Source organism: Monodelphis domestica, chromosome 3, assembly GCF_027887165.1.
Source record: "Monodelphis domestica isolate mMonDom1 chromosome 3, mMonDom1.pri, whole genome shotgun sequence".
Taxonomy (NCBI): Eukaryota; Metazoa; Chordata; class Mammalia; order Didelphimorphia; family Didelphidae; genus Monodelphis; species Monodelphis domestica.
In genome coordinates, this window is record NC_077229.1 from 443,901,461 (window position 1) to 443,926,404 (window position 24,944).

Sequence of the window (24,944 nt, forward strand, 5' to 3'; positions counted from 1 at the left end):
CGACAGGCCGGCTAAACCTTGTGAGGGTAGCCATTGGGTCGTCAACCCCTGGTGAACCAGGGCTTTGCTCACCCAGCATGTGAAGACTGCTTCGGTGGAACAGGAGGAAGAAAGAATAAGAAGGTTCAAAGGCTGAGATGGCGACGCAGCAAAGCACTGTGGAGTGCTTAGGACATGTTGGAGCACAAAAGACAACACGGCCATCCAATGCAGCTGAGGAAGTCTCCAGGTGTAACAACTTTTCGTGCCACTGGACCTAGGCTTCCAATGCCAAGAGAGTGGGACTGTCTCTGTGCATTGACTTTTCCACTTAAATCTCCTTCACGCACAAGTATCTTTGTGCACACTCATCTATTCTAACCCCGTCCACCCTCTTCAAGACCTGCAGCAATGGGGGAGTGGCGACACAACAGGTGGAGGTGACCACTGGCAGTTGTAGTCACGATCCTGCACGTAGGCGGCCCATGGACCAGTGGTCGCTCGGCCCCGTAGGGCAGCAGGGACGTTCGGCAGCATCCTGGGCGACTGAGCAGCCCTCTCTAGGACAGCACTGCTCACCCTAATCAAGGGAGGGGACTAGAAAAGGTGTCCCAAACATTGCCTGCCCTACAAACACCCAGTCAGCACACCGCGGCTGGCGGGTCATCCCCTTTAAGCGGTCAAAATCAAAGAAAAAATACAAAGAAACTCCTACTAGGAGCATGGAACAGCAGAACATTACTTGATAGAGAGAATACCCCAAGACCTGAGAGAAGAACAGCTCTAATCGGTAAAGAACTGGTGCGATATAACATTGACATCGCAGCCTTACGTGAAACACGCTTACCAGAAGAGGGATCACTCAGCGAACCCACCACAGGATACACCTTCTTCTGGAAAGGTAGAGCCACAAATGAAGACAAAATCTACGGCGTTGGCCTGGCCATCAAGACCAGCTTGCTTAAACAGCTGCCAGACTTGCCTGTGGGCATCAGCGAGAGGCTCATAAAGATCCGTTTGCCTCTCAGCAAAGACCGGTATGCCACAATCATCAGCGCATATGCCCCAACACTGACCAGCACAGAGGAGACCATCGAACAGTTCTACTCTGACCTGAGTGCCATCCTGCACTCAGTGCCCACAAATGACAAGCTGATACTACTGGGAGAATTCAACGCCCGCGTTGGCCAGGACCATGAAAGATGGCTGTGTCCTTGCTCTAGGACTATTCAACCTATTCTTCACCCAAGTATTACGACATGCTGTGATGGATCTAGACCTGGGCGTCTACATCAAATACCGACTGGATGCCTCACTATTCGACCTTTGCCGCCTGACTGCAAAAACAAAGACAACAGAGAGACTCATCCTGGAAGCTCTCTTCACAGATGACTGTGCTCTCATGGCCCACAAAGAAAATCATCTCCAAACCATTGTGGACAGGTTCTCCACCACAACAAAACTGTTTGGCCTGACTATCAGCCTCAGCAAAACAGAGGAGCTGTTCCAACCTGCACCAGGGAGGCCAACGAACCAGCTGTGCATTACAATCGACAGCACACAGCTTTCTAACGTCAACATTTTCAAGTACCTGGGCAGCACCATCGCCAACGACGGGTCCCTAGACCATGAGATCAATGCCAGGATCCAAAAGGCCAGCCAGGCACTCGGGCGGCTGCGCTGCAAAGTCCTCCAACACAGCGGTGTAAGCACTGCAACAAAGCTCAAAGTGTATAACACAGTGGTCCTCAGCTCGCTCCTGTACGGTTGCGAGACATGGACACTGTACCGGAAGCACATGAAACAATTGGAGCAATTCCGGTCAATCATGAGGATCTGATGGCAGGACCGAATCACCAATCAGGAAGTCCTCGACAGAGCCAACTCCACCAGCATCGAAGTCATGGTCCTCAAAACCCAGCTACGATGGTCTGACACGTCATCCGCGTGGACCCACAGCGAATACCAAGACAGGTGTTCTATGGTGAACTGTCAGCTGGACTCAGGAAACAAGGCCGATCAAAGAAAAGATTCAAGGATCAGCTAAAGTCAAACTTGAAGTGGGCTGGCATTACACCAAAGCAACTAGAACTCGCTGCCTCTGACAGAAGCAGCTGGCGAACCCACATTCACTATGCCGCCGCCACCTTTGAAGATGAGCGACGTCAACGTCTTGCTGCTGCGCATGAACGCCGACACCAGGCCACAACCACACCTCCCGTAACAACTGGAGTCCCATGCCCCATGTGCCACAAACTTTGCACCTCAGTCTTTGGACTTCAAAGCCACATGAGGGTATATCAATAGATGATAATGCACAAAGACAATAGTCATTCTCGGACACCGAGAGACTACCACTACTACTACTATTTTCTGTAACTTCTCAGTGTGATTTTCTATGGGAAAATAATGCAATTTAGTAAGAAAAGCACTAGACAGAATTCTACTTTATTCTACCATCTTTTGGTGGTATTTTCTTCTCTGTAAAATGAAGTACTGGGGGCAGCTGGGTAGCTCAGTGGATTGAGAGCCAGGCCTAGAGATGGGAAGTCCTAGGTTCAAATCTGGCCTCAGGCACTTCCTAGCTGTGTGACTTTGGGAAAGTCACTTAACCCCCATTGCCTAGCCCTTACCACTCTTCTGCCTTGGAGCCACGGTACTGGCTCCAAGATGGAAGGGCTTAAAAAAAAAAAAAACACTTTTTCAGATATATGATTGGAGGAAGAATTCTTAAGAGAAGGGATCACAAAAGATGTAAGAGATAATTTAAATGACAAAACAAAAAAATTTTGATAAAACAAGATAAATTCAGTGAGTATGAGAAGCTGTCAAATGAGTAAAAATATGACATCAAAAATCTTTAATAAAAATTTGATACCCAAGATATATAGCAAGTTGATACAACTATACAAGGCTAAGATCTTTCCTTCAATAAGTAGTAAAGACAAGTAGTAAAAGGACATAAACCTCTAGTTTTAGAAGAAAGCTATGGAAAGATCAGCACTCTAATTCACTGTTGATGGAGTTGTGAATTAGCACACCCATTATGGAAAGCAATTTTTTTTTAAAAAAGTGGCTAAATTGTCCATTTACTCTGACCTAGAAATTCCACCAATAGGCATATATTCCAAGAAGGTCACTAATAAAAAGTTCCATATACAACTAGTTATAGCAATATTTTTTGTGATAGCAAAGACTTGCAAACAAAGTAGATGTCTATTCATTGAGGTATGACTGAACAAATTACAGTACATGAATGTAATAGAATTATTGTGTCATAAGAAATGACAAATATGAGACTTCTGGGTAAACCTGGCGGTAGATTAGATGTGGGTTGCTTCCCCTCCTCAGACCCAACGATACAGATGACCTAAAAAGACCCCCCAAAAACCATCCTCATTAGAATGGAGGGAATCTACAGCAGGGAGCAGCACTGAAGGTATGTGGGATATGGGCATTTCCACACTAAAAGGGAATGAAAAAACTCCCACCCAAACCTGAGTGGACCTACTCTCCCCCACCACACCTACGGAGCCAGAGTTAAAGTCAGTGCATGCCAGAACCAACAAGTGATGGAGGGGTTCACCATGAGTGAACAACGAGCACCTCCAGGTCTGGGAAGCTACTAAGACCACCAAGGACTTACCCCTGAGAAAAGTAACACCGGAAACCCCGGCAGGCGGGCAAAGGGAACTCAGACTTCGGGTGCTCAGAACCAATGCACCATAATCAACGAGTGTGCGAAGTGAGCAAGGGGCACCAATAGGTCTTGGGAGTTAAATAAGACCACCAAGGACTCACCCCTGAGAGTAGTAACACCCAAAACGCTGGCAGGCAGGGGAGGGCTGACCTTGGGTTCCCTGGGGAAGATAGCCAAGCTGCAGAGAATTGAGAGTTGGCCCGAGGCAAAAAGCCTTGAGCATTAGATTCATACACAGAGAGCTAGCCCTCCTCACTCAGATTCCTGACTGGAAAGGGAAGGGAAAACCATAGATATGGCAAACGGTGCCCAGGAACAACTTCCAAACACCAAGAAAAGCAATAAGAAGGTGTTTACTTTGGATGGTTTTTACGGAGGAAAAATATAGAAAACAGAGGAAATAGCAGAAGAGGATACCCAAGTAAATGTTCCAAAACCTTCCAAAAGAAATGGAAATTGTCCACAAGCTCTTGAAGAATTTAAATTGGAGGTTATCAAAAAGATGGAAGCCTTCTGGCAGGAAAAATGGGAAATAATGCAATGAGAATTTAACAATTGTAGGGACAAGAACTCTCAATTGGATAAACAGCTGGAAGCACCAAACGGAAAAGGAAAACCAGCCTTTAAAGACCAGAATTAGGCAACTGGAAGACAATGATCTTGCAAAACAGCAAGAATTAATAAAGCAAAGTCAAAAAAATTAACAGATTAGAAGACAAAATAAAATATCTCACTGACAAGTTAACAGATCAGGAAGTCAGCAGAAGGAGAAACAATCTGAGAATCATTGGTATACCTGAAAAGCCAGAAATAAACAGGAATCTTGACATCATAATACAAGATATTATCCAAGAAAACTGCCCTGAGATTCTAGAACAAGGGGACAAAATAGAAATCGAAAATGTTCAAAGAACACCCTCTATACTAAATCTCCAAAAGACAACTCCAAGGAATGTAATTGCCAAATTCCAAAGCTTTCAAGCTAAGGAGAGAATCTTACAAGAAGCCAGAAAGAAACAATTCAGATACCAAGGAGCTCCAATCAGGATCACACAAGACCTGGCAACTTCCACACTGAACGACCACAAGGCCTGGAACACGATATTCAGAAAGGCAAGAGTGCTGGGTCTTCAACCAAGAATCACCTATCCATCAAAACTGACTATATACTTTCAGGGGAAAGTATGGGCATTCAACAAAATAGAAGATTTCCAAATATTTGTAAAGAAAAGACTAGAACTCAGTGGAAAGTTTGATATCCAAACACAAAGAGCAAGAGAAACATGAAAAGGTAAATATGAAAGAAAGGGAAAAGGAGAAAAATGTTTTTTTTCCCCTTTTATTCAAACTCTTTTCTATAAGGTCTACATTTAAATCAAATTATATATATTAATATGTGGGGAAAATGTTATACGTAATTCTCAAAAACTGTATGCATTATTAGAGTAATTAGAAGACTCACTCATAGGGAAAGATCGGGGCATAAAGATGATATGGAGAAAGGGGGGAAAATAAAAAGAGAGGGGGGAATCCATGATGGTATCAAGACATACTTGAAGAAATAGAAATAAATTAAATAGAATAATCCTTGTCACACAAAGATACACATGGGAAGGGGAGGGGAAGAATTCTCTTATAAGAAGGAGAGGAAGATAATGATAATTGGTACTACTTAAACCTTACTCTCAGTGAAATCAAAGAGAGGGAAGAGCATCTAGATCCATTGGGATCTTGAATTCTATCTTATCCAACAGGGTAAGGGAGAAGGGAAAATTAAGGGGGGGTAGGAGGAAGGGAGTACAAAAAGGAAGGGAAGGAGAGGGGGGAGGGAAATTAACAGACCCTAAAAAAATAAATAAAATTAAATAAAAATTAATAAATAAAAGAAGGGAACAAAAAGGAAGGGGCTTAAAAGGGAAGCATATCAAGAGAGGAGACTAGGGGGACTGATTTAAAGTAAACCACCGGTTTAAAAGGTTATAGCAAAAGAAGAAAGGTCAGAATTAGGGGAAGAGACCAAAATGCCAGGGAAGTCACAAGTGACAATCATAACTTTGAATGTGAATGGAATGAACTCACCTATAAAACATAGACTAATAGCAGAGTGGATTAGAATCCAAAACCCTACCATATGTTGTCTTCAAGAAACACACATGAGGCGAGTGGATACTCACAAGGCCAGAATTAAAGATTGGAGTAAGATCTATTGGGCCTCAACTGATAGAAAGAAGGCAGGATTTACAATCATGCTATATGACAGAGCCAAAGTACAAATAGACCCGATTAAAAGGGATAGAGAAGGTAAATACATCCTGATAAAAGGGAGTATTGTGACAAGGAAATCACTTTAAAAGACTGATATATATTAATTTAAGGTCGCCAAGGAATTCAGCTATGTAATTCCTAAATGAAAACTCAAGTCAGCCGTCAGCCTTTTATAGAGTTTAATTACAAACAGGAGGAAGAAAGGAATTAGAGATAGAGATAGAGAGAGAGAGAGAGAGAGAGAGAAAGGGGAGAGAAGGGAATAGGGCTTAAATACCCCCTCTATCTTTAAGGAAACCATCCAAGTTCCCTCCCCTCAGTTCTCACATCTACCAATCACTGTCCATCATTTTCCCTGTGCCAATGGTGGCTCTAGCTTAACCCAGGACCGCCCAGAGGTCTGTGGCTTTGCACATGTCTGTTGAAGGTCATATTCTCAAATAATTAAATCTTGATCTTTTGCTACAGCCCTTCCTAAATCCTGTTACCCTGAGTAGAGTAGAGATTGGAATAATTAAATTTTGATCTATGCTGCAGCCCTTCCTAAATCCTGTTAGGACTGAGTAGGGTGGAAATTTTATTTTCCAAGACCTGGTTCTGTCATTCCAAGTATCTCTATTGTATCAATTCTAAAATCAATCATGACTCAAAGAAATTCCTGTTCTGTGCTTAAGCATAGGTCAAAGCCCTTTCCATTGTTCAGCAAAAGGTTTCTGTCCTAAAGTAATCTTAAGAAGGGAGGAGGAACCTCCCATGCCAATGGGGTTCACATTCCAATAGACTATCACTAAGAAATTTTCCAAGTATTAAATTTCCCAATGGTGAAATTTCCAACATTTATAAGTCTAAGAAATTTTAAGGTTTACAGTATAGACAATGAGGAAATATCACCAATCAACATGTATGCGCCAAATGGTATAGAACCCAAATTTCTAATGGAGAAACTAGGAGAATTGAAAGAGGAAATAGATGGCAAAATTATATAAGGGGGAGACCTGAACCAAACCACTATCAAATATAGATGAATCAAATCAAAAAATAAATAAGAAAAAGGTAAAAAATGTGAATGAAATATTAGAAAAATTAGAGTTAATAGATATATGGAGAAAAATAAATAGGGACAAAAATGAATATACCTTCTTTTCAGCAGAACATGGCACATTCACAAAGATTGATCATGTCATAAAAACATGGCAAACAAATGCAGAAAAGCAGAAATAATAAATGCAACCTTTTCAGATCATAAGGCAATAAAAATAATGATCAGTAAGGGTACATGGAGAGCCAAATTAAAAATCAACTGGAAATTAAATAATATGATACGCCAAAATCAGTTAGTTAGAGAACAAATCATAGAAACAATTAACAATTTCATTGAAGAAAATGACAATGGTGAGACATCCTTTCAAACCTTATGGGATGCAGCCAAAGCAGTACTCAGAGGAAAATTCATATCCCTGAGTGCATATATTAACAAATTAGGGAGGGCCGAGATCAATGAATTGGACATGCAAATCAAAAAACTTGAAAGCGAACAAATGAAAAACCCTCAGAAGAAAACCAAATTAGAGATCCTAAAAATGAAGGGAGAAATTAATAAAATTGAAAGCAATAGAACTATTGAACTAATAAATAAGACTAGAAGCTGGTACTTTGAAAAAACAAACAAAATAGACAAAGTATTGGTCAATCTAATTAAAAAAAGGAAAGAAGAAAAATCAAATTAACAGTATCATAGATGAAAAGGAGGACCTTACCTCCAATGAAGGCAATAAATTAAGGCAATCAATAAAAACTTCTTTGCCCAATTATATGGCAATAAATATGCCAATCTAGGAGATATGGACGAATAATTTTACAAAAATATAAATTGCCTAGACTAACAAAAGAAGAAATATAATTCTTAAATAATCCCATATCAGAAATAAAAATCCAACAGGCCATCAAAGAACTCCCTAAGAAAAAATCCCCAGGGCCAGATGGATTCATAAGTGAATTCTATCAAACATTCAAAGAACAACTAATCCCAATATTATACAAACTATTTGACATAATAAGCAAAGAGGGTGTGTTACCAAATTCCTTCTATAACACAAATATGGTACTGATTCCAAAGTCAGGCAGGTCAAAAATGGAGAAAGAAAACTACAGACCAATCTCCCTAATGAACATAGATGCAAAAATCTTAAATAGGATACTAGCAAAAAGACTCCAGCAAGTGATCAGGAGGGTCATTCACTATGATCAAGTAGGATTCATACTGTTAGATTTAAAATAGTTTTGAGTGTTAAATAGTTGTAGATAAGAGAGTGGGAGCCATAAACTGTGATAATTAAAATGTTTTGGGAGCAAGGGAAATATATAACAATTATGACCACTGAAATATGTTTTCTACTGTGTCTTGGTTTTATATAAATATAAGATGGTCGCCAGGGAATATATTCCCAATTTATGAATATGCCCAAGCCAACTGGGTTTTATAGAGAAATTTAATTTATAATACACTGATTAATCAATAGAAAAAGAGAGAAAGTAAGAAAGGAATAAGAATGAATAAATCAGTCAGTTGGTGCCAACCTCAGGCTCCACCTTCAAGAGAGCCTCCTTTCAAGAAATGTTTCCAGAGAATTCTCCTCCTGACTCCTCCTGAGTTCTCCTTGCACAGCCTCCTTCAAGACCTCTCCAGGAGCTCTCCTCCCAGGACCTCTCTCCTCTCAGACTCCTTCAGAGCATCCACCCCTCCTCAGTCCTCCTTCAGAGCAACCTCCTGAGTTCTCCTTCAGAGCAACCTCCTCAGAGCAAAACCTCTTCCCTCTTTCCTCAGACCCCGCTATCTTTAAGGAAACCATCTAAGTTCCCTCCCCTCAGTTCTCAGATCTACCAATCACTGTCGATGTCTCCCCTGTGCCAATGGTGGCTCTAGTTTAACCCAGGACCGCCCAGAGGTCTGTGGCTTTGCACATGTCTGTTGAAGGTCATATTCTCAAATAATTAAATCTTGATCTTACTGCAGTCCTTCCTAAATCCTGTTACTCTAAGTAGGGTACAGATTGTATTTTCCAAGACCTGGTTCTATCATTCCAAGTATCTCTATTGTATCAATTCTAAAATCAATCATGACTCAAAGAACTTCCTGTTCTATGCTTAAGCATAGGTCAAAGCCCTTTCCATTGTTTAGCAAAAGGTTTCTGTCCTAAAATAGTCTTAAGTAGGGAGGAGAAGAATCCTCCCATGCCAAGGGGGTTCACATTCCAATAGAGTTCTTACTATCAGTAGGAAATTTTTTCCAAGTATGAAATTTTCCAATGGTGAAATTTCCAACATTCATAAGTCTAAGAAATTTTAAGGTTTACAATACCAGGAATGCAAGGATGGTTCAATATTAGGAAAACCATCCACATAATTGAACATATCAACAAGCATTCCAACAAAAACCACATGATTATCTCAATAGATGCAGAAAAAGCCTTTGATAAAATACAACACCCATTTCTATTAAAATCACTAGAAAGCATAAGAATAGAAGGGTTTTTCCTAAAAATAATAAACAGTATGTATCTAAAACCATCAGCAAACATCATCTGCAAAGGAGATAAACTAGGTGCATTCCCAATAAGATTAGGAGTGAAACAAGGATGTCCATTATCACCTCTATTATTTAACATTGTACTAAAAACACTGGGAGTAGCAATTAGAGAAGAAAAAAAAATTGAAGGTATTAAAATTGGCAATGAAGACACCAAGCTGTCACTCTTTGCAGATGACATGATTATCTACTTAAAGAATCCTAGAGAATCAACCAAAAAGCTAGTGGAAATAATCAAAAACTTTAACAAAGTTGCAGGATACAAAATAAACCCACATAAGTCATCAGCATTACTATATATCTCCAACACATCTCAGCAGCAAGAATTAGAAAGAGAAATTCCATTCAAAATTACCTTAGACAATATAAAATACTTAGGAATCTATCTCCTGAGACAAACACAGGAACTATATGAACACAACTACAAAACACTCTCCACACAACTAAAACTTTACTTGAGTAATTGGAAAAATATTAACTGCTCATGGGTAGGATGAGCTAATATAATAAAAATGATCATCCTACCCAAACTTATCTATCTATTATCTACTTATCTATCTATTTAGTGCCATACCCATTGAACTTCCAAAAAACTTTTTTACTGAATTAGAAAAAACCATAACAAAGTTCATTTGGAAGAACAAAGGATCAAGGATATCCAGGGAAATAATGAAAAAAACAAACAAACAAAAAAACACAAAGGAAAGTGGCCTTGCAGTCTCAGATCTCAAACTATATTATAAAGCAGTGGTCATCAAAACAATTTGGTACTGGCTAAGACACAAAAGGGAGGATCAGTGGAATGGACTTGGGGTAAATGACCTCAGCAAGACAGTCTATGACAAACCCAAAGACCCCAGCTTCTGGGACAAAAACCTACTATTTGATAAAAACTGCTGGGAAAATTGGAAGACAGTGTGGAAGAGATTAGGTCTGGATCAACACCCTGCACACCCTACGCCAATATAAACTCAGAATGGGTGAATGACTTGAATATATAGAAAGAAACTATAAGTAAATTAGGGGAACACAGAATAGTATACATGTCAGACCTTTGGGAAGGGAAAGGTTTTAAAACCAAGCAAGACTTAGAAAGAGTCACAAAATGTAAAATAAATAATTTTGATTACATCAAATTAAAAAGTTTTTGTACCAACAAAACGAATGTAACCAAAATGAGAAGGGAAGCAACAAACTGGGAAACAATCTTCATAACAAAAACCTCTGACAAAGGTCTAATTACTCAAATTTACACAGAGCTAAATCAATTGTACAAAAAATCAAGCCATTCTCCAATTGATAAATGGGCAAGGGACATAAATAGGTAATTTTCAGATAAAGAAATAAAAAATTATTAATAAACACATGAAAAAGTGTTCTAAATCTCTTATAATCAGAGAAATGCAAATCAAAACAACTCTGAGGTATCACCTCACACCTAGCAGATTGGCTAACATGACAGCAAAGGAAAGTAATGAATGCTGGCGGGGATGTGGCAAAGTTGGGACATTAATGCATTGCTGGTGGAGCATTGTGAATTGATCCAACCATTCTGGAAGGCAATCTGGAACTATGCCCAAAGGGCGATAAAAGACTGTCTGCACTTTGATACAGCCATAGCACTGCTGGGTTTGTACCCCAAAGAGATTAAAAGGAAAAAGACTTGTACAACAATATTCATAGCTGTGCTCTTTGTGGTAGCAAAAAATTGGAAAATGAGGGGATGTCCTTCAATTGGAGAATGGCTGAACAAATTGTGGTATCTTTTGGTGATGGAATACTATTGTGCTCAAAGGAATAATAAAGTGGAGGAATTTCATAGAGACTGGAACAACCTCTAGGAGGTGATGCAGAACAAAAGGAGCAGAATCAGGAGAGCATTGTACACAGAGACTGATACACTGTGGTTCAATCGAACGTAATGGATTTCTCCATGTGTCAATGCAATATCCCTGAACAATTTGTAGGGATCTAGGAGAAAAAACACTACCCACAAGCAGAGGACAAAACGTGGGAGTAAAAACAAGGAGGAAAGGCAACTGCTTGACTATAGGGGTTGAGGGGATATGATTGAGGAGAGACTCTAAATGAACACCCTAATTCATATACCAACAACATGGAAATGGATTCAGATCAAGGACACATGTGATACCCAGAAGAATCATGAGCTGGCTATGGGAGGGGTGGCGGGAGGAAAAAAAAAAGATCTTTGTTTCCAATGAATAATGTTTGAAAATGACCGAATAAAATAATATTTAAAAGAAAAAAAAGAAATGAAAAATATACTGAATACAGAGAAACACACTTACATGAAATGAAACTAAGTGAAGGCAGAGCCAAGAAAAAAAAAGTACAAAAAGATATCAATGATTAAATGCAATGAACCACCACTAATTTTGTTAAAAATCCAAAATGAATGTTGCAAAATTAAAAAATTTAAACTTGGCTCCAAAGAAGAGATATGAAAAAATATTACATGTTTCTTTGGTAAAAAGGGAGGGAGGGAAGTAGTGAGAAGTGGATAAGTATGGAACACTACAAATAACATCTTATAGATTTTTTCAATATACTAACTAGTTTTCCTTTTTGTTTTTCTTCTTCATTAAAAAAAATTATTTGTTACAAGGGATTGTCCTCTGAGAGAAGGTAATGGGAAAGGAAACTTATAAAAACAACAGATGTAAGCTTAATAAATGTTTATGAATTGACTAAAAGAACAATTCAAATATCTGTTAAAAAAAAAACCAATTCTCCTGATATGTGTCTTAATTAGAGAGAATCATTTAAGATTCAAGAGAGCTAGAACTATGGAATTTGAAGAAAGTGGGGGAAATATGCAAGGGGGGGTAGATTTCTTTTGTTTAAAGATTTAATTTTTAAAAGTTTTTCTCTGTCCTCTTACGATTTTTTTTATCTTTTACTCTAGAAAAGAAAATTGAAACCCTCCAAAGCTCACCTTGTGTTATTTCTGTAATATAGATTCTCCTTTTCACATGACTACTACAATCTTCAAAATAAAACATCTCAAAAAATCCAACCATCTCCATTTTCATGAAGAGACTGATAGTCAAAATTAATTTCCTACAAATTGTATACTTACTTGGTATGCTACTTCATATAAACAGCCATCCTTTCCAGCCAAGAAAATTCTACCATTATCCGTGGAAGTTATTGTCAAAAGATAAGTATTGTCAGTGGGTAGTGAATACAGAGGATCTGGAAGTAACTGCATTCCACCAGACATGCTGTCATTAAGGACTCCAACACCTGGTTTAAGTCAAGAAACAATGAAATATTCTTTAATTCTAAGAGAAATACCCAATTTGCCTTTTTTTTTTAATATTTTAAATCATAAATTGCCATGAATAATGGATTTCCATAGAGACAGACTTAAAAGTTTTGTAATTCATCATATTTAAAATGTGCTAGGCAAGATAATATTTTCACAGTTTTGATTAAGAAATTCTTAAGTGAATTATCTGATACTCAAGTAAAGTAGCCTTTAAGATAAAAGGGCTAAGTTGATGGGAACATAGAAATACAATTCTGCTTTAAGTATAAACTATAGTAATTCAAAGAATTAGGCCGAAATTATCTAAAATATGCTTATAAAATTTTTTCTTTCAAAGAAGTGTCTGTATTTAGTTCATGAAATATTGCCTCTAATACAAGCATCAGGACCAGACCTCACCACTAAATTCCAAACAAATCGGCATGTTTACATATCAGGCGGCAAAGACAAGGATCAACCCAAACTTATGGAAAAAATGCTATACTCTTACCAATTAAATAGTTAATGAAATTAATACTGTCAAATAGATTAGTTTCAAACTAAAAAATGAAACCATTTACTTAAGAAACAATAAATCTATATACATACCTGGCTGAAAATTAGCATAGCTGAGTCCTAGAATCACTATATCTACAGGGGTAGCCAGAACCAGGAGGTGTCTTACATGAGGCTGAAAAATACCTTTCAAAAGGACAAATTCAGATAAAGAGATCTTTCTTAAGGAAGAACACCATGAGTTTATTAAAATAAAAAAATATTCCATACATAGTAAATCTTATAATATCTGTCTACATCTAGACCAATTAATCTTTATTATAAATATGCATTACTTCTAGCATGTTACTTAGATCACAAATAATCTTTCTTAGTTGAAAAGCAAACATTAAGAGAGAATCTTTGCAATGACATTCAGAATGGGAGTTGCACAGCAGTTTAAAGCTCACAGAAATATGGTATTTCCTGATAATTTTTAAACAATCTATTTTTTAAACCAAATTCACTTGGCAGGTATCTGTAGGGAAAACAGTTATTATAGAATAAACATACAGCATGATTTATCTTTAAAGATGACTTTCATTCCTAAAATACTGAATTCAGTTTTTGTTCTAATTCCTTTTAGGTTGTAATATGGTTATTTCAATGCTAATTCACAACTTGGACAGATGGAGGATATGAGATAAAATTCTCATTAATTTATTATTGTTATTTGTTTCCAACCTTAAAGGTCTTTGAGGAGACAGGTTGAAAATTTTCAGATAAAATGACTGGGGCTTTCTGAATTTCATTTAATAATCTCAAGACAAGGGACCACAACCCAAAACAACAATGTAAAACACTGGAAACAATGGTGTATTTAACAATTATTTTTTTTTAAATATCCTGGAGTACCATATCAAACAGAAATCTAAAATTGTTCTCCCTCCAATCAACATCAAATGTTAAATTTTTAGGTACCATAAAGAAGAAATTTAAAATATTTCACATAAAAATTTAAGAATTAATGTTTAAAATTAAAAATTCATTTTCACACTTATAATGAAGTCATCTCAAGTCTAAATTATTTTAATTTCAACTGGCATAATCTAAGAACAAGGATGTAAAAGAAAATTCAGTTCATTAAAAGTATCTACATAGGGTTTCTAAATATTTGGTGTCTTAATACAAATATTCCTTTTCTATCTGATCACTATATTATAATTTCTTACCAGCCTTTGGCTTCACAAGACCCACAGCAAGAATAGTTTCACTAAGTCCATCAAAGTAGGCAAGGTCCCCACTGGCAATAATTGAAAGAAAAGTTATATAAGCCTGAATAAGAGAATTCTTTTAATATTCAATTATTTACCGAGTAAATCTTACTATTACTTTCACTAACAAAAAAAAATAGAGTAATTACTATATAGCAACAGGACAATTATGTGGTACAGGTGGATAGAATTCCACCTCTGGAGTCAGTGAGATTCATTTTCCTGAGTTCAAAGATAGCCTCAGACTTTTACTAGCTGTGTGATCCTGGGCAAGACACAATCCTGTTTGCCACAATTTGCTCATCTATAAAATATATTGGAGAAGGAAATGGTAAAACTCTCCAGTATCTCTGCCAAGAAAACCCCAAATGGATTCAAGAAGAGTTGGACAGGATTGAAAAACAAACAAAAGTGGTACAAGTCTGATGAGGCTGTGCGGTAGTCAGCAGAATACAAGGTGAGCCCATGTCAATATTCATCCCAAAAATTAGCACTAGAGTGAAAAAGAAGACTAACATATTCATCTGACTCCATAGCTAAACATTAAGGACTAAAATGGATTGTGCTCAATCTACCAACAATGAAAGTGTGACAATCCAAGAAATCACTAATATATTACATAATATATTACATTCAATACACTAAACAGAAACTATTTCCTATGTGTTATACTTTACAACAATTCTGTATTTTACTTATATTTATTGTGTTTTGCTTGAAAGTAATGGGTCTTTTCCATTTCTTCAAGGTGGAACTATATTCAAATTATGCTTTCTCAATGCAGTGTAGCAAAGCATTGGACTGGAAGTTAGGAACCAAATATTCTAGTCACAGTCAAGCCACTAACAAAGTTGTATGATTCTGCTTCAATTTCCTTCGTTTTAATGAAGGAATTGAAATATAACATCATTAAGTCCTTGGAAGACATTTATTCTATCACCATACCAGAATTAACTAAAGGTAATCTCTATTTTTTAGTTACAATGTAATGTGATGTTATAACTGTATACTACATTCTTGAGCCAAGATTTTGCTTTTTGTGCCTAAGAATGACACGAAAGCAAGGATACAGTTAGGAAAGGTTATAGTAACTTTAAATTGTAAAGGTTTTCAGATTCTAAGGTGGGCAAAAAGCTACTGTTCACATATTGACTAAGCGAAAAGTTGTATTGTATGAGAAAATTTCATATAACACATAAAAAGTAAAATTCTAGGTTACCAGAAATTTTACATAATAATAAACATAATCTTGTTTGTCTTAGAATTTAAGAGCTTCAAGGAGGAAACCAAGTTATTGCTCTTTACGGATCATATGATGGTCTACTTAAAGAATCCTAGAGAATTAACCAAAAAGCTAGTAGAAATAATCAACAACTTTAGCAAAGATGCAGGATACAAAATAAACCCGCATAAGTCATCAGCATTTCTGTATATTTCCAACACAACTCAGAAGCAAGAATTAGAAAGAGAAATCCCATTCAAAATCACCTTACACAAAATAAAATACTTAGGAATCTATCTCCCAAGACAAACACAGGAACTATATGAACACAATTACAAAACACTCTCCACACAACTAAAACTAGACCTGAGCAATTAGAAAAACATTAACTACTCATGGGTAGGATGAGCTAACATAATAAAAATGACCATCCCACCCAAACTTATTTACTTATTTAGTGCCAGACCTATCAAACTACCAAAAAACTTTTTTACTGAATTAGAAAAAAACATAACAAAGTTCAGTTAGAAGAACAAAAGATCAAGGATATCCAGGGAAATCATGAAAAAAAAATGCAAAGGAAGGAGGACTTGCAGTCCCAGATCTCAAACTATATTAAAAAGCAGTGGTTATCAAAACAATTTGGTACTGACTAAGAGACAGAAAGGAGGATCAGTGCAATAGACTTGGGGTAAGTGACCTCAGCAAGACAGTCTATGACAAACCCAAAGATCCCAGCTTCTGTGACAAAAACCCACTATTTGACAAAAACTGCTGGGAAAACTGGAAGACAGTGTGGAAGAGATTAGCTTTGGATCAACACCTAACACCCTACACCAAGATAAACTCAGAATGGGTGAATGACTTGAACATAAAGAAGGAAACGATAAGTAAATTAGGTGAACACAGAATAGTATACATGTCAGACCTGTGGGAAGGGAAAGACTTTAAAACCAAGCAAGACATAGAGTCACAAAATGTGAAATAAATAATTCTGATTGCATCAAATTAAAAAGTTTTTGTACAAACAAAACAAATGTAACCAAAATGAGAAGGGAAGCAACAAATTGGGAAACAATCTTCATAACAAAAACCTCTGACAAAGGTCTAATTACTCAAATTTACAAAGAGCTAAATCAATTGTACAAAAAAATCAAGCCATTCTCCAATTGATAAATGGGCAAGGGACATGAATAGGCAGTTCTCAGCCAAAGAAATCAAAACTATTAATAAGCAGATGAAAAAGTGCTCTAAATCTCTTTTTTATATATATAAAGGATAATATATAATTCCTTTATAACATAAAGGAATATAAACCATAAAGTGGAGGAATTCCATGGAGACTGGAACAACCTCCAGGAAGTGATGCAGAGCAAAAGGAGCAGAACCAGGAAAACATTGTACAGAGACTGAAACACTGTGGTACAATCAAACGTAATGAACTTCTCCATTAGTGTCAATACAATGTCCCTGAACATTCTGCAGGGATCTAGAAGAAAAAAACACTATTCACAAGCAGAGGACAAATTGTGGGAGTAAAAACACTGAGGAAAAGCAACTGCTTGACTACAGGGTTGAGGGGACATGACTGAGGAGAGATTCTAAATGAACACCCTAATGCAAATACCAACAACATGGAAATGGGTTTGAATCAAGGACACACGTGATACCCAGTGGAATTGTGCGGCAGCTATGGGGGGTGGGAAGAAAATGATCTTTGTTTCCAAGGAATAATGTTTGAAAATGACCAAATAAAATAAAATAAAAAAACAATTTAAGAGCTTTTGGGGAAAGATCTGAGGAAGTATGAACTGATGACTGCCTGGAAAACCAAACCAACTTTTTCAAAAAGAGCTTTAAAATTTCTCTCACAGATTAGGACAAGTATAGCAAAAACTTCAATTAACAGACAGCAGAACTACTATCTTGTAGGTGTTGGGATTCTTTGTGGTTAAGGTCAGAAGATCCTCATTTTTTCTTACATAATAAAAAAATACATACCCATCTTCATAGTTCCACATAAATATGTCACTATCAATAGTAAGCCATGCCCTCCCAATTTCAGGGAAGACCCCCATCATGCAGTTACACTGCATATCTGAAGTATTATAGATGTAAGGTTTTAGCATTTTGATCTCATCCCATCCCTAAATCTGTTTCAGAAGTCTTAAAAAATTATTTAAATACAATGTATGCACAGTAAATAACCTACGAAACATTAGAAAATTCTATCTTCAATTAAGAGTCATAATTTTTAAAGCAGAAAAATTCTTGGTAATTCTTTTCAATAAGCAATAAATGGAACATGTAATTTGTGATACTCAATCTCTTTAACTATCTAATCAAAAATGTCAATTAAAAATGTATCATACACATGGGGCAGCTAGGAGGCTCAGGGGATTGAGAGCCAGGCCTAGAGATGGGAGGTCTTGGGTTCAAATGTGAACTGAAACACTTCCTAGCTGTGGGACACTAAGCAAGTTGCTTTAAATCCTACCGCCTAAGCCTGACTAATCTGCCCCAGAAACAATACACAGTATTGATACTAAGACAGAAAGTAAGGATTGTTTAAAAAATGTACCATACAGAATTTTAACATCAAAGCTTAATATAAGAAAAATTATTCAAGAAAAAAGACAAAATGACATATAACTAAGTCCTGATGAATGCAAATAATAAACCTCCTCACAGCTGTTATATTATTTAATTTGTACTGTTTATTTCCATTGGGCTATAACAAATTATCATATTTTAAATAACAGCTTTTAAAAATTAAAATACCTGTTATCGCTTCAAGAGGATTCATATTTTATTGGGATAAAACTGTGTATGGCACTTCTAACTCATGCATAGGAGTCAAATTCAGAGAGGTGGAACAGTTGAATAGACAAGATAAAACTTGTAGTCAGAAAGGACTATAAGTTCAAACTATGTTATTAGCTGTGTAAAGTTCAAGTTCTGAATTTTAGGATTCTTCTCTATAAAATGAGGAAAGTAATAAAAATGCTAAATGTTTTAATTCTTTATTAGTATGAACAAAATAAACTTTTTTTTGTTCTCTACTAAAAGGATCACTTATACAAATGAATAGGACTAAGAAATGTGAAAACGAGATATACTCGTTTTCACAAGTATTATAATTATGTCAAAGCAAATTTAAAGAATCTATATGGGCTGAAACACAAGATACAGAAAACTCTAATAAAATGTTATTTTTAAGCATTTCAGGAAGAACTGAGACTGGAGATTTTAGAAGAAATTACCCCCCCCCCCCAATTTTTTTTTAAACCCTTACCTTCCGTCTTGGAGTCAATACTGTGTATTGGCTACAAGGCAGAAGAGTGGTAAGGGTAGGCAATGGGGGTCAAGTGACTTGCCCAGAGTCACACAGCTGGGAAGTGTCTGAGGGCAGATTTGAACCTAGGACCTCCCATCTCTAGGCCTGGCTCTCAATCCACTGAGCTACCCAGCTGCCCACCCCCCCACATTTTTATATGTATGCTCTATTCTTAGTTCATTTATATTTTCTTTCCCATTATTTGACTGATACTGTCAATATTTCAAAAAACTAATTCATTTCTCTATAAATATCCAATTAAGTTTTAAGTTAAATTCATTTGTATAATGCCTTGAGCTCTTTATCAAGGACTATTATATGTCTATGTTAATGACTATTATAAGTCATTAAAATATTCAATCATCTTATAAGAAATAACTGCAAGCCAAATGGCGAATATACTTGCATTATAAGAAAAACAATACAAGTATACTCCACTACAGAAAATTTAAATTTAGGAGATCCTCTAAACATGTTCTTCATCATCCTACCTAAGATATAGTTATCCTTCAGAAATCAAATAGATACCCCTACTCTGGTATTTCCTGACAGGAAAGGTAGCCAGTCACTTTTTTTTTTTAAACCCTTACCTTCTGTCTTATAATCAATACTGTGTATTGGTACCAAGGCAGAAGAGAGGTAAGGGCTAGGCAATGGAGGTTAAGTGACTTGCTCAGGGTCACACAGCTGGGAAGTGTATGAGGCCAGATTTAAACCCTAGGACCTCCCATCTCTAGGCCTGGCTCTCAATTCACTGAGGTACTCAGCTGCCCCCCAGAGTCACTTTTTAAGAGATGAATCCATGAATGGGAGGGAAAAAAAAGACTACTTGAAGAGGAGCATAATACCTTTAAGAACAACTAAATTAGGGGGAAAATGCTTGTTATAATGCATTTTACAATAAATGATTCATGAAAGAATTCGTTTTTTTTTTAAATCTTCCATCTTAGAATTAATACTAGGTATTGGTTCCAACGCAGAACAATGGTTAAAGGCTAGACAATTGTGGTTAAGTGACTTGTTCAGGATCATACAACTAGGAAGTTTCTTGAGGCCAAATTTGAACCCAGGACCTCCAGGTCTGACACTTTATCTACTGAGCTACATAGCTGTCCCCTAGAGATTTCTTTAAATAGTGATCTATCACAAATGTCATTTACACATTTTAAATTCTATAATATACATTGTTATATGTTATATAATAATTTGCAACATTTTAATTTACACAAAATTTTTCAGGAATACATCTTCTGCACATGGCACAAGACACTGACTTTTGAGCATAACCAACACATTTCTACACCAACTAAACAGAAAAATAATTAATATAATCAAAATAACAAAGTTTTCAATTTAGTCTCTCTCTCTCTCTCTCCCTCTCCCCATCTCTCTCTCCCTCTCCCCATCTCTCTCTCTCTCTCTCTCTCACACACACACACACACACACACACACACACACACACACACACACACACACACACAGAGGATACGGCCAAACTGTTCAACAAGCTCAGGAGGAAGAGGAACTCGTCGAATGGAGCTGATCTCTGGAAGACTGGGTACTGAGAGTAAACCAGGTCCCTGTAGTGGATAATCCATGTCTGATATGCCAGAAACTGTAGGGTTATCTACAAAACAGAAAATAATTTTTTTCAAAATGAGCAATAAAAAGACTGTGGGGCATTAAAGATCTTTTTTTTTTTAAATGATAGTCCCCAGTGGATTTTGGCACTTGGTTAGAAGAGTTAGTGACTTAGAAGATTCTCCTCACTCTCCAAAAGATCAGATTTTCAACCTCCTAAAGATTAATGAATTCAAATAATTTTCCTAAAGCCCTGCTTGCTTTGTATCATAAGCCAATGATAGCAAATAAGACACCTGTATCTAAAATTAGGTAGATAAAAACATAAGAAGCCTTTAATGACAACACTCATTTACTTCCCTATGTTTATATTCTATAACTATTTTTGAAGTATCAAGTTTGGTTATATTTTCTAGCTATTATTATGTTTTTATTATCTCCCAAAGTTAATGATAAACTTTTCAATGGAAAGAACCATATGGTTTTGGGTGCTTTGGGATTTTCAAACAAAATATATTACATAAGTACATCTTCCTACTTTTTTTTAATTAACTTTATTTTTTCTCATGGAACATGCCATTCTTTTGCTATGGAGATATCTCAATAAAGCACATAAGCAAAAAAGATTAGAAGACAGAAGGAGAACGTCTATAAGCACAAAAACACAAATAATAGAATACTACTGTGCTGTAAGAAATGATGAAAATATGGTTTCTGAGCAAACTGGGAACACTTGTGTGAAATGATGCAGAGTGAAGTGAGCAGAACCAAGAGAACAATTATACAATAATAACGATATCATAAAGAAATCAACTGTAAAAGACTTCAACAGAAGAAGATTTTAGGGGACTGGTGATAAAGAATGCTACCGGATCCCTTGAGAGGTGATGGCCTAAGAGTATAGACTAAGACATATATTTTTTGGACATAGCTAAAGGGTTTTACTTGACTTTACTAATTTGATACAAAGTAGTTTTTTGGTTGTTTTCATTGGTTGTTTTTTTGAGAGGGAGAGAATTAGGAGTGTGGGATAATTACACTAATGTCAAAAAATGAGAAAAAAGCATCAATTAAGCATTTAAAAACCCAGAACAGAAGGTTATTCAGAAGGGGGTAAAGAAGGAGAGCAGTGCTGAAAGTATATTAAATAAAAAGTACATACACTTTGTATGTACACTTTTTTTTTTAGCCCTTACCTTCAGACAGAATCAATACTAAGTAACAGTTCTAAGGCAGAAGATGGGTACAGGCAAGAAAATGGAGTTAAATTACTTGCCCAGGGTTACATAGCTAGAAAGTATCCAAAGCCGGATCTGAACCCAGGACTTCCTATCTCCAGGTCTGGCTCTCTCTCATTATGTCACTTATCTACTCCTTAACATACACTTTAAAAAATGTACTGTGTAATTGATTTGTGGCATCACATAAAATCCTTTTTTTATGTTCTTTTTTTTTAATTCTCATATTTGGCCAATTGGTAATAATATTTTTAAAAATAAAAAATGTTGGAAATGATACCCCTACAAAACATTTTTACTACCACCTGTTAACTTAATGATAATTCCCATACAAGCTACTTGGTAAATGCTGAATAATAGGGTATAAACTGCTTTATAGTTCTGGAACCCAAAATAATGGAAGAGAATCTACAAAGGGGGTAATTTTTTTGTGGAAAAAATAGTACTAATTGTGGCACTCATCAAGTCTAATAGTTTAAATTTAAAATTCCCCAAAAAGGAAAGAATAGGAATGGCACACCAGAATTAAAAGGAGTAAAGATTTTAAATTCTTTTGCCATCTGACTTACAAAATGAATTAGCGCTCTCCTATAAGGTTGGTGCTGACCAGGAGAACAAAGGTGGAGATGAGAGGAAAGAGAAGTAATACTACCCAGGTAGCCAATGAATTACATATGGTCTACAAATACCATTCTGAATTCTTGACTGGAAATACTCATATTGATCAGTTCAGATCTTCAATACCTATCACCTAAACTACCTTAATAGGCTCTTAATTAGTTTCCTCCCTTCCAGTTTCTACCTCCAGCACCAATCTATCCTCTACAAAACTGCCAAGATAATCTTCTAAAGCACAGATCTAATTAAGACACTTCCCTGTTAACTTTCAGCTAGGATAAAACATCAACCTTATTCCCCATTTTACACTGTTCCCCCCCTACCCCCAGTCAAATTGGACTTGCCATTTCTCCCCTCTGTGAACTCCCACAAGTCATCATTCATGGGGGAATACAGTCCCTTACCATTTATTTTACCATCCTTCAGTGCTTGGGTCCTATCAGTTCCTTGAAGCTTTCCCCCAACTGTTCAGTTTCTACTGGTCTACTCCTCAAATTACTTATATATTTTTTTACTTTTCTGGGTATACAGTTACAGTTTCTCAGTAGAATATAATCTGATCCAAAGACTCTCATTTCTGTCTAGTATAGTACCCTGTATTTAGTAGATACCTTATAAGCATTTGCTGGATTTGATGATCAGATTTATGCTTTAGAAAAATAATTCTGGCAGAAATATAAGGGGCTAGCTTGTGAAATTTAAATGGAAGACTTTTTTTTTTTAAACCTGTACCTTCCAGTTTAGGACCAATACTGTATTTTGGTTCCAAGGCTTCTGTAGGAGCTAAACAATGTGGATTAAGTGACTTGCATAGGGTCATACTGCTAGGAGGCAAAACTTGAACCCAGGACCTACATATGTAGAACATAAGTAAGGCCTGGCTCTTTATCCTTTGAGTCACATAGCTACTCCCTAAATAAGAAGCCAGAACATTAAAATTGAGAAGAACTTCTGAGGTCATCTCTTGCAAACTGGGCCAGTTCAAGAATCTTCCCTCCAATGTAAAAACAGCAAAGACTACTAGCTCTTCCCCCAAGTCATGTCAACTCGATATGTGCAAAAGGTCAGATTATGCCTTTATTAACCTTTCTCTCCTCTCAAGGCTTAGCTAAGATGCTACTTCTTCAGTGTTGCCTTCTTTGATTGTCTTCTTTAGATGAAATGTCCTCCCTCTGCTCGAATTTCCTTATAGTAGGCAGCATTCCCTACACTGAATTTGCTCACCACAAGCAAGTTCCCTGAGGGTTAGGCTACGTCTTCGAGGCAGCAGCCCAGCCCAGCCAAGTGCCTGACACCCATAAAGGGCTTAATATTGAAAAGAATGTGCATCCTAAGCTTGTAGAGGTAGGAGCTGGAAGCGAGAGAGGCCTAGGACTAGGAGTCACGAAAGGAAGACGAGCGAAAGGATCTCACTTGGGGCTGGCACCATGAGGAGCTCCGACAGGTCGGGATAAAGGCGGTCGTCCTGCACTTGGCGGTCGATGAGCCTCCCAGCGTTCTCCAGAGCCTCCTGCATGGCCGCGACTGCAGCAGGCGTGATCGCTGCGGGCGCCGGGGACACATGCGAGGATGGCATCGTCTGCAACCTGTTCGGGATAAGCGTGGCCGCCGTCGCCACTGGAGAATGCCTGAAAAGAAAGAAAGCGGGGGAAAAGAGAGAGACACACACAGAGAGAGAAAGACAGGGACAGACAGAGAGACAAACCTAGAAGAAAAATACGCCCCAAAGGCGCCGGGCAAAAGCGCGCCCGGGCGCCAGGTAGTGATAATTTCCGGTTACGTAGTCCCGCTTCTTAGAGCTTCCGTTACGGAAGAAGGACTATTGGAAGAGATGGAAGCAGGAGAGGCCTAGGCCTGGGAGTTACGAGAGGAAGGCGAGCAAATGGATCTTACTTGAGCCTAGCGGGGAATGGGAGAGAGGCTCGACCCTGTATAAGTCAGGAAGAGGAAAGGAAGAGGGGGGAGGAGGACAAAAGAGAGGAAGGAGGAGGAAGTTAGGAAAGGGAAAAGGGAAGGGGAGGGGGAGAGGGAAATGAAAGAAGTAGGGGAAAGGGAGCGGATTTAGGGTCGGACCTCCGTAAACGTAGAGTCGATTGCAAAGTGAGCCTTGTTCCGGGTTACGCGCAGAGCCTGAACCAAGGTTCGAGTGTGAACTTGGCAGAGATCTCGGCTCCGCTAGAGGGCGCCTTATTGCTCAGAGCGCCGGCCTAGAGTCAGGAAGACCTGAGTGATTCTGGGTTTATCCTCTCTACCTGCTTCAGTTTCCTCACTGTAGAACAGAGATCATTAAATAATAGCTCCTCTTCCTCAGGGTAGTTGTAAAGATAAAATGAAATATTTGTAAGCACTTTGCAAATTTTAAAATTCATAATAAAAT

At 37.4% G+C, this 24,944-nt stretch overlaps 1 protein-coding gene across 2 annotated transcripts in view; it reads right to left on the bottom strand.

Moving 5' to 3' along the window:
- NUP155 (nucleoporin 155) overlaps positions 1-24,715 on the bottom strand; it is a 75,580-nt gene extending 50,865 nt beyond the window's left edge. Inside the window, exons 1-6 of one of the 2 annotated variants that reach the window (XM_001372459.5) lie at positions 23,981-24,715; positions 20,620-20,757; positions 17,794-17,890; positions 14,529-14,599; positions 13,411-13,503; positions 12,631-12,797 (exon numbers count right to left, since the gene is read on the bottom strand). In XM_001372459.5, the coding sequence (XP_001372496.2) occupies positions 12,631-12,797; positions 13,411-13,503; positions 14,529-14,599; positions 17,794-17,890; positions 20,620-20,757; positions 23,981-24,143 (729 nt within the window). In that variant the 5' untranslated portion in view covers positions 24,144-24,715. The remainder of the gene's footprint in view (positions 1-12,630; positions 12,798-13,410; positions 13,504-14,528; positions 14,600-17,793; positions 17,891-20,619; positions 20,758-23,980) is intronic. The other variant, XM_007487440.3, reaches the window with a different exon arrangement.
- Positions 24,716-24,944: the final 229 nt, after the last annotated feature.